The sequence below is a fragment of the Aureobasidium melanogenum genome (assembly GCF_000721775.1).
Source record: "Aureobasidium melanogenum CBS 110374 unplaced genomic scaffold scaffold_52, whole genome shotgun sequence".
In the NCBI taxonomy this organism is placed as follows: Eukaryota; Fungi; Ascomycota; class Dothideomycetes; order Dothideales; family Saccotheciaceae; genus Aureobasidium; species Aureobasidium melanogenum.
The window spans coordinates 1-16,042 of NW_024470104.1; the positions used below are offsets into that span (position 1 = coordinate 1).

A 16,042-nucleotide genomic window follows, 5' to 3' on the forward strand; every position below is an offset into this window, starting at 1 on the left:
TAGGCCAGGCTTTCAAACCATTTATCCTTAGCCAAGGAGGCCTACTGGGAAAGGAGACCTCGCAGACCTATAAGGAGCTGCAACAGTCCTTCTCTCCTAGTATAGCTGAATGGCTAGACAAGTACATCTCTACTTTACTTGTCCGACTCCGAGCCCGGAACTGGATGGGATACGGGATTAACTAACACTACACGATCTAAAGAAGGTAGACCACCTGTTTCCTTACCGCACCTAGGTTTCTAAGTTTAGGAGCATAATATAGCTTATATAGTATTGTATCGAAGTTCTGCAAACCCTAACCCTAAAACCCTAAACGCAAGTAAGCAACGTGATTGAGCAACAACTTGAGCGACGTGATTGAGCAAAAATTTGAGCTCCGCAGCGCATAGTCCAGATCTTCGAACATGGAGTGGCATTTTCAAGGTCAAACAGGCTCCACTTGGGTGCTGCGAGCATGGTAACAATCCAAGAACATGACGCGACGGAAGTGCTGTTGCCCGAGCAAGACCGGCGTCATTGCATCTATCCGTGAAAATGAACAGCTTGCCGAGCACAGATTCCCTACTGCCACTCCAAAATATGGTTCTTCTTCAGGATGGCCGATCAGCGGTTGCGGGGCTACTGGCTGATGGATCAGGCCTCCATGGAGGGCGGTCAAACAATGATCTTCGAAGGCTCGAGCGGAACACGGTGCGATGATGCGTATGCTGCGCGAGGTGTGGGTGCAAATGTGCAAGCTGGAGTTGGGCAAGAAGCGAAGATTCGTCGACGCGAAAAGACGAGGATGGGAAACAGACGCGCGCACGGTCCTCGACCGAGACCACCTTAATGGCTTTAAATGATATTAGTAAGCGCAGCAGCTGTCAAGGTCGCAGCTTTGCAAAACTGTACTCCCTGCCTTCACTTGCGACAGATTATGGAGTTTTTCAAGACAAATGATGGCTGCCAGATTGCCTATCAAGACGTTGGAGACAAGTCGCTCCCTGTATTGATCTTTGTAAGCGAAATGACATGCAACGTGTCCCTTCTCAACTCTGATTTACAACACGCAGCTACACGGTTTCACCGGCTCCTCAGAGGTCTTTCAACGCAACATTCCTGCTCTATCCAAGCATTTCCATGTCATCGCGCCAGATTTGAGGGGCCACGGTGCTTCTGACAAACCACGCTATGGCTTCCACGTTTTCCGTCTGGCAATGGATCTGCACAACCTTCTCAACCATCTCAACATCACTGAGTCCTACACCGTGAGATGCATCGCCGGGAGTCTCGGCTGCTCAATTCTGTGGTCTTTTGCGGAACTCTTTGGTACAGGAGTCTTCTCGCACATGATCTGGATAGATCAAGCGCCGATGCAGAACTACGCGAGTGATGGGAGCTGGGGCAGCGCCGAAGGCAATCGAGGCATGAACTCTGCAGCTGCTGTAGCAAATCTGAAGGCAACGTTGAAGTATGATCCTGATAGTGTCTATAGAGGTACCATTGCTGGATGCCTGGGCTACAGAAGTCATCCTGTCCCAGGCGAATTCGTCAGCGATGAAGTCAAAGACGCAGATGAAGAATTCTTCTTGGCTATCGCAAGGCAGGGGAATGCCGAATGGTATGGCAATTTGATGGCCGATCATACTGCATTGGATTGGCGACAGAGTATCGTGGAAACGTTCGGAGGACGAGCTGAGAACAGGACGAATGTGCTTGTCGTCGCCACAGACAGGAGCGGTTGTTTCCCTGCACGTGGGCCATTGACAGCAGTGGATTTTGCCAACTTGAAGGCACGAACGCCCAGAGCCAAAGGTGTCGTTGTGGAATGGGGAGGTCACTGGTGTTACTGGGAGGACCCGGAGAGATTTAATCGACTGGCATTAGAATTTTTATCGTCGGCAGAATAAGTTTGCTTTGCTACTGCATCAGGAGTCAGGAACAAATTACATGTGGTTCGAAATGGCAAGAGAGATGGTCAAGCTGACTAGGTTCCAGTCAAGCGGAAGGTGTGCTTTTTTATCACCGGCGCATCACCAAGTTTCATATCTCAATACACATTTGTCTTGATACATCAAGCTATACATTCAGTCTCGAATGAGCGCAGGAAATCCCGTACGTCCTGTTTTTGATTGGGCTAAAGGAATCTTTGACCACAATGAGACAAGACTCAGCTTATTCAGGAAAGCAATACCCAGAATCCCAGCCACACCACTGTAATCGTCAAAGTGCCCCGAGACCTATCCTAGCTGAGCTCAATCCGGTTCCCGCACCAACAGAAGGACCGCCGTGTGGCGGGTCGTTATTTGGTATCTGCGTGAGCTTTGCAGCGAGTTCTGCACTGGTCTCATTGATTGATCGTGAACCAGCAAGAATGGGAATGTTTCTGACGTGACCAGGAGCAGTTTCGATGGAAACAGACCTGTCCGTGTTCTCAGGGTAGCATGCGCTGACTTTTGTATCATTCGCGATTGAGGCAGCGAATGGACAGCCCTGTACACGCCCGATGATGCAACGGTATACCGGAGTGTATATTACTAAGAATGACAATCGATTAGCAGAAATCAATGGAATCGTAGCAACAACCTACCATATCCACTTGTGCCGTTCTTGAATGTCACTGTCTGATTCTCTACAGCTCTGTAACCCTCTCCCCACAGAGTGCCGAAGTCACCTGTAGCATTGCAGAGGCCATAGCCAACTGCATAGTCGTCGGGGACTCTAGAGCCATTAGGGTACATGATGATGTCATACGTAGTTGGGAAGCTGCCATTTAGGACTTCGCAAGGAGTAAAATTTCCAGGACTTTGATCGCAGACGACTCCTGTAGATATGATCAGGTTTTGAGAGGGCAAAGGTTGGGTTCCGTTTGAGATAACATCGAAACCTTGGCAGGATGGCGTTTGCGGGTCGCGGTCAGCATATCCAGCAGCATCAACAAGGACAATCAAGGCCAGGGAGAATATGTATGGAACGACAGACATCGAGACCATGATCGAGTGAGAGGTTTCGTATCCTATGTCTCGATCTGGATTTGTGCAGTGCAGCTTGTGGACAGTTACCTGCAGTCCAGGGACAGAGCCATGTCTTTTGTAGACGCACTGTTGTGGAAAAATCACAATAGCTAGGATGTTGCGGGACCGATCGCCTCGGACTCGTGTATCTGTAGGAGTGATATGCGTCCCAAGCCTGTCTTGGCTCACTGATCCAAGGAGGATAACGACGGTGCCAAGGATATGAAGACCTGCCAAGGCTTTGATCAAGCTCCGCGGCCCAAAATCACTGGGTGCAGAGTATTGCAAGTGGAGAAAGGTGGGATTAGAGACGCCGAGCCTGCAGAAAGAAGAAGTGTTGTCGCGAAAGCAAGATGACGTTCTTTGTGCGTTCCGCGCAGAATGATCAGAATCTCAAGAAGCATTCGCAACCGTAATCGACATGACGCTACTCTTGTAGATGATGCATGACATTGATTAGTCAGAGACATGCTCTCAATACAGACCAAGACACAATCGCAAGAGAAGACGCCATATGAAGAGGCTTCTTGCCGATGTATGAGGAAAGGACTTCATAGGCTGGCTTGGACATCCTCAGACAAGATGGGAGGAGCAGCTGTCATGTGAAACGACGCGCCGAAATAAGCGGAACACGTCCTACGACGAGGAAAGAGCCTTTGACCGTCAAAACTTGTGACTGTTAGTGTTGTTGAGTACCCATGTTGATGAACTGCAGCTCCCTTCAGTCAACTAGTTAGTGAGGAATGTTCGAGGGCATGCCGTAGCAGCTAAGCGTGGCTCGAAGTGTTCTGCCTTGAGGATTCCTTTCTAGAACTGAGAACTAGCTTTTTTTTCTCTCATCTTGAGTAGCACTCATGATTTTCCATGGCAGTTTGTAGAGGCAAGCATGTGTCAAAGAACATGATACTCACCGAGTACACATCGACTTTGTCATTCTAGTTGACCCCAGGATCGACTTGATACCTGGTCCAACACGAACGCCAATGCTAAAACCCTTGGTCGTTCCACTGCAACTGTGTCTGCTAGTCAAGACCTTGTCGGCTGTACTCAGCCAGTCCAGTCTGTGAATCCGAGGGTTGCTCAACGTTAATCAGGTTGGATTGGTGACCCTGTTCATGCTCAGCAGACAGCACTACATAAGGGACCTTGCTTCCTAACCAAGCTTCATCCTTCCTTCAATTTATCAATTCACTCTGTGATCACAACAATTGATGCCGCATCCGCGAATAACAGCAAGACCTCTCAAGAGCTGTTCGAGTATCTACCAGCCATTCAGAAATCCCTGGAAACGACTCTCCTTTCCTTGCCGGATCAGGCGTAAGTAGAACAGACTACTCATTACTAGACGATCCACTGGCGCTTTAACAAGATGATATTCAATGCTTGAATTACCGCTCATCGAACGGCCACAGCTTCTCCGCTTTTTCCACCGACATTTCGGCATCGCCAGCGACCACGGCCTGTCTGGCAATCTGGATCCACTGCTCGTACGCTTCGTGATAGGCGGGTAAGATGAGTGGGAACTCATGTATAGGGATCCAGCCGTCCGAAGTTACGCCCAATCTCTGCACGAGCCACGCTCTCAGACTCAAATCGGACTCGAAATCTTCGCGATTCTTTTCGTGTATGGCGAGTTCGTCCTGTGTCGGTTGAAAGGGACACGAGCCTCCCAGCTCTAGTGCATTCCATTCTTTGGCCAGGTCGATAAGGTCGCCTCTAACAGCCGTAACGCTGTCCCTCCATGAGGTATTGCAATGGCGAAAAAGCCGCAGGATGGTGTCATCGAGCGCGCGGGCCTGGCTAATGGTTGGGGCGTGGCCCTCCATCCATATTTCAAAGGCTTCGGCGCACAACTGGATGTCCGTTCGCTTCTTTTGCCTTGCTTGGTCCTGTTCGTCTTTTGCCGTTCCGGCTACATCATCTACCAAGCTTGCAAAATCAGGTGTTTCGTTGGCGTAGATGAACGCGGGCTCGATGCTTGTCGATTGCCAGTCGATGATGCCGGTGATCTTGGTGGGATCGCTGTCGGGAACGAAGATGTTCCTTTTGTGCAGATCGGCATGCAGCAGAGTTGGCTTTGCGACGCGTTGCACCTGAGGCCTCTTTATGAGATCATAGAGAACAGCCTCACATTCTGTCACGAACCTGACATGATCCTGGATTGAGCCCTGATAAGGCAGTTGGTCTTCTGGTACAGAGGCTGGGATACGAGAGCGAGCAGATGTAATCAGGCCTCCGCAGTAGCTGGAAAGATCGACCCCTGGAATCAAGTCAGATGATATGACATGTACTTTTGTCCTCGTACTTACAGGGTCCCTTGTCAATGGTCTGACAATAAATTGAAGCTTCACCAGGTGCACAATTCCAATAGGTAAAACCACAGTGAGGTCCCACACAAAAACCATGCGCAAAGTCTTTCCTTAGATGTTCAGGAATGGAAATTTCCGAAAATAAAGACTGCCGTATGCAGGGAACTCAAGCTTCGTCGCTTGAGCCATCATCTTCGAAATGGATTCAATGCAGCTGAGATGTTCTGAGCTTGTCATCGTCTCCCATCGACCGTGAAGCTGGACGCCAGGCACCGGTTTCATAAAAATGTACTCTGTGCCTATCGGGTTCGAGCTTGAATCACACCAGCAAACAACGTCCGGCACTGGGATGGATGTTTTGGACTTGACTTTTCGGGACAAGAGAAGTGAGTCGCATGTCAATCGAATTAAAAGCAACGGAAGGAAAAGTAAGGGATATGAGGATAAAACTTACTATAAGCAATGGTGGCGACCTCTGAGTGAATCACATATCGAGGTGGGCCGGCAACCGAGAAGGACAGCCTTGCGATAAGAGTCTGACCATCATCCATTGTAAACACAAAGACCCTGTTGAATTCTCCCTCAATCTTCTTACATCCGACGACGCTCTGAGAGCCGGGACATTGCTCGACAGCCTTTTTGCAAAGGGCGTCGTAATTGAATTCGATGTAGCGTGCTTCAATCTAGTCTTTGTTACGGTGGAGCCATCGCCCGCTTATGTATCCATGCGGATCTAAAGTCATATTCGCGATGCCTTCGTTAGGTTTCGAAGTGAGTTAAATACTGTGGAATCGACGACTGAATCTCGCTGGCGTCTCCACGCTTAGAGAACCCGCCTCGGGGCGAGAGTCTGGCATCTTTCCAGTTGCCTTCTTGGCTGACGGTATCGAGAAAGCTCGCCGAAGAGCCATCCGGCGCGTGAATAACTTTGACGATCTTGGTAGATCTATTCTAAGTTTCATGGCAACATTGACTGTAAGATGAAGTCGCCGACGAAAGAAGGACATCGACCAATGCGGCCATGGAAGGGCGAAAGTATGCCAAGAATATTCTTGCTTGCAAGATTGGTGGTATGCTTATATGGAGTGCCGGGAACTGGGTGATTAAGAAGGCTTCTGGCGCGCTGCCATTATTGACAAATGGCTCAGCGAAAATAAGACCTTCGTTTGAATTATAATCAGTCATGACAGACAAATCTTTGTCATATTGGCCATGAGCAAGCAGTCGTCCTGGTAGGGCAGTTACAAAATCGCCATCTACGACGGATCCGTAGAGAGTTTGCCCGTATAGTGTGTTTGTTGCTATCTGTTTTGCATTTCCCAGGATGATGGCAGATAATGGCAATCGGCGCGCCTCTTCCAGTGTCGAAACATTCAGTAGAGCGAGGTGGTTGTTGAAAATAAACCCTTGACGTGATGGAGACGCAAGTGGGAAGAAGCCAGGGCATTGAAGCACAGCCCCTACGAACGTGACTGGACCTTGTTACCGCCGTAAGCCTGTCAATCGTCAACTACATGCCATAGTTACGAGCGATTATAAGCTTCACATGAAGGACTCTTACAGTTATCTGATATAGAATCGAGCCGCCGCCCGCACCTTCACCGATGACTGTGACATTCTTTGGATCACCTACTCCAGAATTAGATTTGTAAGTCCTCAATCGAACTTGATCTGTTGGCTCACATACCTCCAATCAGATAAACAGTTTGTTGCACCCATTCAAGAGCAAAGTACTGATCGTATCTGTATTAGCTTCTGTAGACGTCTCAGTATCATCATGCGACGTTGTAGCTCTAATTAAAAGAGTGTTCATAGATCATACATGTTGTTGGATTGACATACAAGCAAGTACTGCTCCATCAACTGAATGATATAGTCTTGTCGTGACTGGACCGAAGAATTGATTGCCAAACGTCCGGACTAAGCCTAGCTATGATTCGGTCGTATGAAACAATCAGCTGTTACACGTGATTCATAGTAGAAGGTAGATGATTTGTGTGTTTGTCATGAAATTCGAACATCAAGCCGCTTGCCCTTGGCCGCTCGGGCTTCCCAAACCTCTTGTCCGAAGGAAGTTGGATATGATAAAGGTGTGATTAGCGGTTTACCGTTGTAAAAAATCGCACTTCGTCCCAATTTGGCAACGTGTGGGGAGTATCTCTGTGGAAAAGGAAGAAACCAAGCTGTTAGGGCTAGGGCACAGCGTATGCCATCTGCCGCTCATCAAAAAAAGTTTACCACATGCCCTTTTGTAAGCGCTACGATCATTATGGTGTTTGTTTCGCCATGATTATCGGTGGTGGCTCATATCAACGCAAGAAGCAAGTCCAAGGCTTATCGCTCATGTCTTCGTCCCCATCTTACTGGCAAGCGTTACCAAGCCATATAGCGACAAAGATCGATTGGGTTCCAAGTAAAAACCCGCTACGCTTCCTCATGTCGCTATCTTTGCATTTGTTCATTCTCGGTCCATCTCTCAATCTATGCGTCGTTAATTGACAGCTTTGACATCCTTCACCACCTTCCAGACGCTGCTTCGAAGATGGAAGAAACTCTGTCCAACACGACCAACCAGCGCACGTCGGATGGAAAGAAAAACAATGAAAACACATCAATGATGTTGATACCTACACTGGAATCGCTGACCAATGGTGATATCGTGGATGACACCCTACCGCTCAAGCCGTTCAATACCCTTTCGGCCATGGGCGTCGGACACAGTATCTCCAACACAGCGATCACGATCCTCGTTGGTTTACCCAGCGGACTCGCTTTGGGAGGGGGCCCCCTGTATCTTTGGACCTTCCTCTCCATGGCAGCAGTTGGCATGTGTGCAGCGGTCAGTCTTGGAGAGCTTGCATCCGCCATGCCGCATCCCGGAGGCCAATACTACTGGGTCGCGCGGCTGTGTCCGGCAAGATACCGACGATTTGCTGCCTATATGGCTGGGGTCTATGGCTGGGCAGGAGCTGTTTGCACGGGAACCTCCGTTTGCCTTGCAGTTCCGCAGATGGCACTTGCAGTGTATCGCTTCGAAACCCTCACTTTGTCAGCAAACCCTGGATGATCTTCGCGGGTTTCCAATTGACGAACCTCGTTTCCTTCGTTATAAACTGCTTTGAGAAACTTCTCCCCTTGGCTTCCAAAGGCACACTGTTCTTCACAATCTCAGCTCTTGTGGTCATATTCTCCTGTACGCTTGCCAAATCTTCGCCAGCCAATCTGAAGTCCGCAATCTTGGATGTATACAATGTCAGTGGGTGGTCAGACGGTATCGGCTTCCTACTCGGCGCCAATGGCGTCAACTGGGGTTCTTTCTGCCTGGACGCAGCTGTTCACCTCGCAGACGAGATTCCTGAGCCTCAGCGCAAGATCCCGAAGGCTCTCTTGTGGACCGTCGGCTTGGGTACGATCACGGGCCTCCCTGTGACCCTCTCCTTCTTCGCATCTGTTTCCAACATCTCGACCATAGCGACTTCCACGTTGGGAACCCCTTCCCTGGAAGCCTTCTACCAAGCCTGGGAACAGAATATCGCTGCAGCCACCGCGCTCCAACTCCTGATCCTGATCTCTGTTTTTGGAGCCATGATCGGAATACAAAACTGGCAAGCCCGTATCGCGTGGGCCTTCAGTCCTGACAAGGGTTTTCCATTCCATTCGTATCAGCGGCAAATTGCCCCCAAACCCTTTGAAATTCCTTTCTGGGCGCATGTCTGGTCGTCGACTTGGACTGGACTGCTTGGTTGTATACAGCTAGGATCTTCTACAGCATCGGGATCTTTCATCTCCGCAGGTATTCTTCTTCAGTATATCACCTACTCAACAGCCATTCTGTTCATGCTGTATCGCGGTAGAAGTCAGATCGAGCGCGGACCGTTCTGGTGTACGCGCTTTGGTCCTGTCGCAAATGCCGTGACCGTCATTTGGACGGTCATCTCGTTGATCTTTTACTGTTTCCCGTACTATGTTCCGGTGCAGGCGGCTCAAATGAATTACGTCGCTTGTGTCCTGGCTGGAATCACACTCTGGGGCGTGGCTTATTGGTACCTCCACGGCAAGAGCCATTATATCTGCACGGGTACAGATGATGCAGACAATTGAGATCGCATGCATGCCAGGAATATTGTGATTGTTTTCACAATAGTCACTGCAGATGGAAGCTAGTCGAGGTTGACGTGAACTTGGGTACGGTGTTCCTGAAGATCTACAGGACTATCTTCTGAATTATGAACTTACAGAGAGAATGCGTAAAGGCAGAACAACCGTCCGCTGTAGACTTAAGACGAAATCTTGTGATGCAATTTTTTTATCACACCGTGAATGTTTTATGTGCACCATGATTCTGAATAAAGTTGAAGTAAGGTTCCTACACACTTGCTGAACAGCTACTGATCTTGTTATCTATATGACACTACTTTTGCTAGGGCTATACGAGACTGTTATCATTAGTTCGCATAAAGCACCATTGATAGGTAGCTTTGGCATTACCATATCTAGCCGCACCGACCAATCCGTATATCAATGCGGTTATTAACTCGACCGCGGGTATTGGAACGATTCGACCTCTGAGCCAAAAATTGGCAGTCTCCAGACTTGAGGGTGGCAGAAGGCATTCTGGAGCTTGCGTCAAGACATCGCACATCCGCCTTGCTAGGCAAGCACGCGATATCAACGCGATAACAGCATCAAAAGTTCGGGTCGCACAACCCTTGACTAGATTACTGCCTCAAGCGGCCTAGCAGGTTCTGCAGATTCCGCGACATGTATTGCCAGTCAGGGTAGGACCCCGAGCGCCGTTGCCCTGGTCAAGTTACTCGAACTGGCCATTATGCGGGCAAGAGGCTCAGCCGATGTGATTGTGGCTTACGCCATCTTTTTCCACCTGCGGAGAAGGTACAGGCGCATTGGTCCTCGAGTGCACACGGGTTAATGTCATCGTTCCCCTACCTTTGCTCTACACTAAAGTCGTACTCAGTGGTCCGCTCGAGATACGTGAGAGTGATTGTATTGGCTACAGTGGGTGCGGACAATATGAGGCGCCGAGATCAGGCGACAACGACAACTTTCCGCACTTTTCTTTTAATTATGGAAGAGGTGGGGAAAATTCGACCCACACGTCGATACGTCGCACTTCGGCCTTGATAGGCAATCGCGCGATATAGAAGCGAGGGCAAGGTTTTACTCGACTCAAAGAGCTGGCCCTATTACTGTGCTGGATGACAGAAGGCATGCTACCGACTTCAATCAGTAAATAGTATTTATTCCACCTAGAGTGCCTTTGTAACCTGCAGCAGTATCAGCACCACACTCACCGACGATCAAACGAGAACCATCTTCGACATGAGCTACGTCGCCTCACCCGAGGAGATCTCAGTCTTCTCCAAATGGTCCTCTAAGCCTGAGTTCTCACAGGAAGGCATCGCTGTCGAATTTCGCACGACAGAAGAATTTGTCAAGAGCGTCCTCCCACCCGGATTTGAGCCTGCTGCTGAGCCCAAAGGCAGCATCCTCCTGAGCAGCATGGAAAGCAAACTTTGCGGTGAATTTGACTGTACACTGGTTACTATCGATGCTATCTTCAAGGGGATCACAGGCAAATACTGTCTCGAGATGCTCATCTCTGGAGATACGCCTGTCACATGGGGTCGTGAAGTGTGGGGTGAGACTAAAAAGACCGGTATCACTCGCCTCTACCGCTCTGGCAATCATCGCTACGCATACGCAGAGCGGAATGGGGTACGACTCATTGAGATTGAGGGAGAGTTCGGCGATGATCTACCTGAGGAGGTTCTGAAGGGTCACCAGTTCGAGATCAAGGCCTACCCGAACTTGAAGGGCACCGGCATGCAATGGGAGCCGATTGTTGACACTCTCGAAGTCACTGAACATAAGACGCGCCAATCACTCGGCAAGGGATCAGTCACAATGCGTGTAACCACAGCCAATCCACTGCACACCATCCCCATCAAGTCTGTCGGACAGCTGGAGTACGTTTCGGGCTTGGCAGAACATACGGTCGTTGGGGAGGACGAGCTTGGTGCTGGACACTCCTACCTTCCGTATCTCATTGGGCGTCATTACGATGATCTGCGTGAGTTCAAGGTCGGATTGCAATGGATAAGCCAGCGTTTGGCCGCAAAGGAACGTGAGATGGTTGTCGAACGTCATTTTGCTTCAGCTTAAGTACCTGCCACATGGAGTCTTTCCTGTCTGCATTCTTAGATTAGCTGTTTCTCCTCTGACGGGAGGTCTACAATTGTTTCTCTAGTCAGCATTGGTTTGTGCAGTCTTTGCTTACCGTCTCATGACGCGACTCGCAGTGCTGGAGTACAATTAGTCAACGAAGCGCGCCTTCAATAGTGAATAGTGCCTTTGCCGTTCGGTATATCAGCGCTAGCGACAGAGGTGACGCAAGTTTGGTTGAAAGAACGATGAACAATCATACTATAGGCGGGAAAAAAGCCTCTTCGTACATGAGCTCCAGCCATGTCAAACTTTCACCAGCATCACGGCGATTCCACAATCTCGAGAGTTGTTGGAACATGTCTGAGTATGCTCTCACTCTGACAGACTGCTCCAGTCTTCCTTGGAAAGCTCTCAACATTGCACGATAGCCCAGATCTTGTTGGCGCAATTCGGAGCCTACGACAATTGCAAGAAACGGCACTGCGGTCTCGTAGGAACTACCCGATGGCATCAAACGTAGGGTTTCCATTACCGAGACTATTGCACGATCCATCAAGTCGCGGCGTTCCGAGGTCAATTTGGTTTGTACGGATACGGCTTGATAAAGCATGACTATTCCGGTCCAACGATGTGCATCTGCCAATAAGCGGAGCATTGGATGGTTGTCTGGCGATCTATGCGCTTGTTCTGGAACCTTCCAATTTAGCAGCTGAGCTTCAAGCTCGTCTTCGTGCATTTCCGTCAGACAATCTTGTCCTTCGACCATTCGCCGATAATGCTGGCCGACTTCTGCCAAGATGGGGAAGATGGTCGATCCCAGACCAAGTACGGTATGAGGAGAGTCACCCAAGTAACGCCTGACAATCGTCTTTAGGTCTGGAACGAGGCCTGCATGAGCGCTAGACTGTTGACGGGGCTGAAAATAAGGCGCCGTGACTTCCCAGTACACATAGAGTCCAAGAACGTATCTCATAATGCTATCCGCAGCTTCCTGACGCTGGAGAAATCCCTGTAGGATATGGCGCACGCCAAGAAAGAATTGGAATCCATCCTCCTGATCCACAAGCCAATTTGAAGACACGCCCGGGAGTAAGGAAGTCAACATGATGGGATGCAGACTATCTGGCAAGGTGCGGTCTGGTTCCCGCAAGGCGTGCGCCAACTCGCGTTGTAGCGAAGAGAGGGCTCTATCTCGTTCCTCTAACGCAGGCAAAAGCGCATTGCCGGATCGCGAGAAATGGGCTTCGTGGCCTCGACTGATACTTTTTATCGCATGTCGAAGCGCCTCTGATCGATGCAGATATGGGAAAATGCTTTCACATAGTGAATTGAATGCTTTAGGCATGAGGACCATGACGCAACAGGCTCGGTCGAGCCAATACCGCACCTCTGCGTCCTCGGGTGCAGGTAGGGCAACGGGTGGTATCGCAAGATGGATATTGAGGCCGGTATTGGTGTCCATGAGGGTGGCGTCGCTACACATGGTAGGCGTCGTAGCTGGCGCTTCACGAATGGACGGGATTCCAGGGCATTCGACCTGCCACCGATTGAGCTTGATATTGCCAATGCATGTCTCGCCACGTATTCTGCAGCGTCTGCAGTGCGGCTGCTCCTCGTCACATTTCACCTTGCGACGTTTGCAGGGTTTACATCCACTACGCTGTTTGATCTGCCGCGGCTTCAACGATAGTTGTCCAGTAGGGCTCCGTCTGGAATCTGAACTGAACGCAGGTGTATAGTGACGGAACATATCGTGTATTGTAGCGCGCGACATGGTGGGACGCAAGTCCCGGGCTGTTTCGCTATGCGTCATGTTGCCAGAATACTGAAGCAGTAGCGGTGCCGTTTCTTCGGGACATTTGGCTGCTGTCGCCGACAGAGGTGAAAGGCGGTCATTCTCCCCCGTTGCCATGATTTTTATGTTAGCGGGGCAACGCACGCTGTGGAATGATGCACGCTGTTTTCCGACTTCAGTGGGGCAAGAAGGAAGATGGAATGGACGATACTGTACTCTATTTGAAAGTTGTTGTCTGTGTGGGCGCTAGCGCCAGTATCTGATCGCCGCCGTAATTCATGGAAAGCTTAAGCCTACTAGAATGTGGGGTGGGCCATGGGTAGAGGGCTATGTATTTCGATCGTGTTCACTTTATAGGACGGAAGGGCAGTGAGAGAGCATAACTGAGGTTGTCTCTGTGGCCACAGTGGCTTTTGAAACACGACTGTACTGACCAGCAGGACCCGCTCCCTCTCTCAGAGCAATAAAGATGTCGAACTGGCGTTCGGCCAACTCTCTAGAGAATTTCCAGTCCATCTCGGAGCCTGGTGTCTGAAACTTGTGTCAGTCACTACTTGAGCATTTTCGAACCACCACTTGCATATTTAGAGCAAGCACCTGCACTTTAGAGCAAGACACCAAATGTCTGTGCGCGGGAGATCTTACTTTGGAAAAGAGCGTGAAGGCCAGGATTCGTACGAAAAAGCTCGAGAATGAATCGCAATACCGTCTGACAAAACTTGTGAGATGATCATATCCTTTGTTAACTAAGTAAGAATATCCTCGGGTTTGATATTTCTGACAGAAAATTCACCACTCAATATCTTCTCATCTTGAGCTTTCTCCCTTTCCTGCATGGTCATATCTCTTTCCCGTTCCTCATTGTCCAATGTTTCTCGTGGTATCTCGAACTTCAGACATTCTGGTGGCAGATCGGCGGCGGTCTGACCCTGGTGGGAGTGCAGGATCTCGGAGACCGCGTCAGGGACTCCGTGACTCGGGCCGATGTAGAACTGTCGCCCGTCAGGTAGAGCAATGCGATCGGGCTCTTGTTGCTCTTTGATCGGAAGCTGGAGCTGACCAGAATGCAGTCTGGCGAAAATGTCTTGCATTTTGGTGTTGATCTCGCTCTTGCGTAGCTTCAGATATGCTGCTTCGCCTAGTTCCGCTCGCTTGCGTTGATGCTCGTTGACCCATTCTGTCTGAGTGAGCTTTTCGATGTCGAACTGTGTGTATTGATTATTATCAGCAGACATTGTTTGAAGTCCGACAAAAGCATAGTGGTAGCAGAAATCCAGGAGTGGTGGGAAGAATTCTAGTTCTTATGTCCAACTGTAACGTTGGTGCATGTGACGCTTACCCTCCCCTAAGACAAAGCTTGTTATCAAATCCAATTGCTATCCGCATCGTTGGTTTGCATGTGCTTAAGGGATCAGGTGCAGATCCAGGAACATGATTACGCGTCGCACTAACGGGAATCAGGATTCTCCATCCTAGATCCCTAGGGTTGTTTAGCGTGGGATCAATTAGCGGAGTGAATGGCTCTTTTAGACGACGACAGGGACTTCTGGAGCCTGAAAACACGCTAAAATAACACGACAAAATTCATCTCGTATTATATCATGAGTGAACTTTGCTAATGGATCCACCATGCAGTGGTATAGACATAGTGATCATATAGAGCAAGACTTATTCCATTGCCCGTTGCCGGACCAAAAAAATCTTCGACTGCACTATGGTCTTAATGCTATAGCGCCCAGGTAGGCCTACAACTATTAGAGTTCCATTCGTATTCTTTATCTGGTGACCTGTAATACGAACCTATTCGTATGCCACTAAGATACGAAGGATTAAGAAAGTTTCTGGTGTTTTAGCCAGTGCCTATAGTAGCTCATCAGGTCTGCGACTAAGACGAGAACCAGGAAGCTGCGTGGTACCGAAGTGTAGATCAAGAGCCACCAACCTACCTGTCAATGGTTATATAACGAGAGACAACCACCTGCCAGATAATCATATCAACTTGTGACTTGAGATTGAATTGACCGAGCTGATGAAAGCAAACAGATCGTCGATCTATCTCCCTCGTCTCATATGTCAAGTCCAGCGTTCTGGTCACGGCACAGGTCTTCGGAAGCGTCTTTTAGCCCATCGATCGTTGGATGGGATGCTTCTCGTATGGTTGTAAAGCGTATAGCCACTCAGACTTTGACGACTTCGGTAACGAATTCATCAATGTCTGTGAGATCTCATGGACGATCGCCAGTGCAAGCCTATCGGCTACAAGCACCGCTCACAATCAGATTGATCAGCGCCAGCTCTCACGATGGATTCTCTTAGCTCCAGGAATCACTCAAATGCAAACCCTGCAAGACCCACAACCATGAATCTTCAGCCTGGACTCGCTACCCGCGTGGTTTTAAGGTTGAGCGTGCCATGATCAGGAGACCAGTTCAGGGCAGGCTGGAGTTCGAAAACTGCGACACCGAAGACTGAAAGTGCGCCAGCTGCATGTCCCCTATTCGCAAATTGTTTTCATACAACATCACGCATTGCGAGCCCATATGCGAAGCAGGAGGATAAGAAGAAGGTTTTAAAACAAGTTAAGTAGGCCGCATGCCTTGATCTGTAACTGAAGAGCTGCACACGAGAGATTATCAGGCAGCTGTCAACTAAAATGGCACCTGACGGAGACTCATAATGACTGTTGAGCAGTGCATGGAATAACTTCAGAACATATCGAGCAGGATGTAGGGATAATCTCTGCGGTTGCCTGGTGCTTA

At 49.4% G+C, this 16,042-nt stretch overlaps 7 protein-coding genes across 7 annotated transcripts; 3 read left to right on the forward strand and 4 right to left on the reverse strand.

Moving 5' to 3' along the window:
• Positions 1 to 916: 916 nt before the first annotated feature.
• On the forward strand, positions 917 to 1,889 carry M437DRAFT_61071 (alpha/beta hydrolase-like protein; the record flags this gene model as incomplete). The annotated part of the gene is made up of 2 exons (XM_041023864.1): positions 917 to 997; positions 1,053 to 1,889. 2 exons carry the CDS (start codon positions 917 to 919, stop codon positions 1,887 to 1,889), a joined length of 918 nt encoding a protein of 305 aa, XP_040874716.1.
• Positions 1,890 to 2,202: 313 nt separating this feature from the next.
• On the reverse strand, positions 2,203 to 2,972 carry M437DRAFT_70590 (uncharacterized protein; the record flags this gene model as incomplete). Its single annotated transcript, XM_041025502.1, has 2 exons — positions 2,203 to 2,516; positions 2,570 to 2,972. The coding sequence occupies 2 exons, from the start codon at positions 2,970 to 2,972 to the stop codon at positions 2,203 to 2,205; spliced, it is 717 nt and encodes a 238-aa protein (XP_040874717.1).
• Positions 2,973 to 4,381: 1,409 nt separating this feature from the next.
• Positions 4,382 to 6,213, reverse strand: M437DRAFT_79537 (uncharacterized protein; the record flags this gene model as incomplete). Its single annotated transcript, XM_041027190.1, has 5 exons — positions 4,382 to 5,253; positions 5,303 to 5,407; positions 5,452 to 5,670; positions 5,757 to 5,985; positions 6,124 to 6,213. 5 exons carry the CDS (start codon positions 6,211 to 6,213, stop codon positions 4,382 to 4,384), a joined length of 1,515 nt encoding a protein of 504 aa, XP_040874718.1.
• Positions 6,214 to 9,154: 2,941 nt separating this feature from the next.
• Positions 9,155 to 9,373, forward strand: M437DRAFT_18805 (uncharacterized protein; the record flags this gene model as incomplete). The annotated part of the gene is made up of 1 exon (XM_041018975.1): positions 9,155 to 9,373. A coding segment is annotated over one exon (219 nt), but the record flags the coding sequence as incomplete, so codon positions are not given.
• A 1,269-nt stretch (positions 9,374 to 10,642) lies between these two features.
• Positions 10,643 to 11,485, forward strand: M437DRAFT_61074 (uncharacterized protein; the record flags this gene model as incomplete). Its single annotated transcript, XM_041023866.1, has 1 exon — positions 10,643 to 11,485. The coding sequence occupies one exon, from the start codon at positions 10,643 to 10,645 to the stop codon at positions 11,483 to 11,485; it is 843 nt and encodes a 280-aa protein (XP_040874720.1).
• A 256-nt stretch (positions 11,486 to 11,741) lies between these two features.
• On the reverse strand, positions 11,742 to 12,593 carry M437DRAFT_89239 (uncharacterized protein; the record flags this gene model as incomplete). The annotated part of the gene is made up of 1 exon (XM_041028998.1): positions 11,742 to 12,593. The coding sequence occupies one exon, from the start codon at positions 12,591 to 12,593 to the stop codon at positions 11,742 to 11,744; it is 852 nt and encodes a 283-aa protein (XP_040874721.1).
• Positions 12,594 to 13,634: 1,041 nt separating this feature from the next.
• On the reverse strand, positions 13,635 to 14,518 carry M437DRAFT_89240 (uncharacterized protein; the record flags this gene model as incomplete). Its single annotated transcript, XM_041028999.1, has 2 exons — positions 13,635 to 13,814; positions 14,066 to 14,518. The coding sequence occupies 2 exons, from the start codon at positions 14,516 to 14,518 to the stop codon at positions 13,635 to 13,637; spliced, it is 633 nt and encodes a 210-aa protein (XP_040874722.1).
• Positions 14,519 to 16,042: the final 1,524 nt, after the last annotated feature.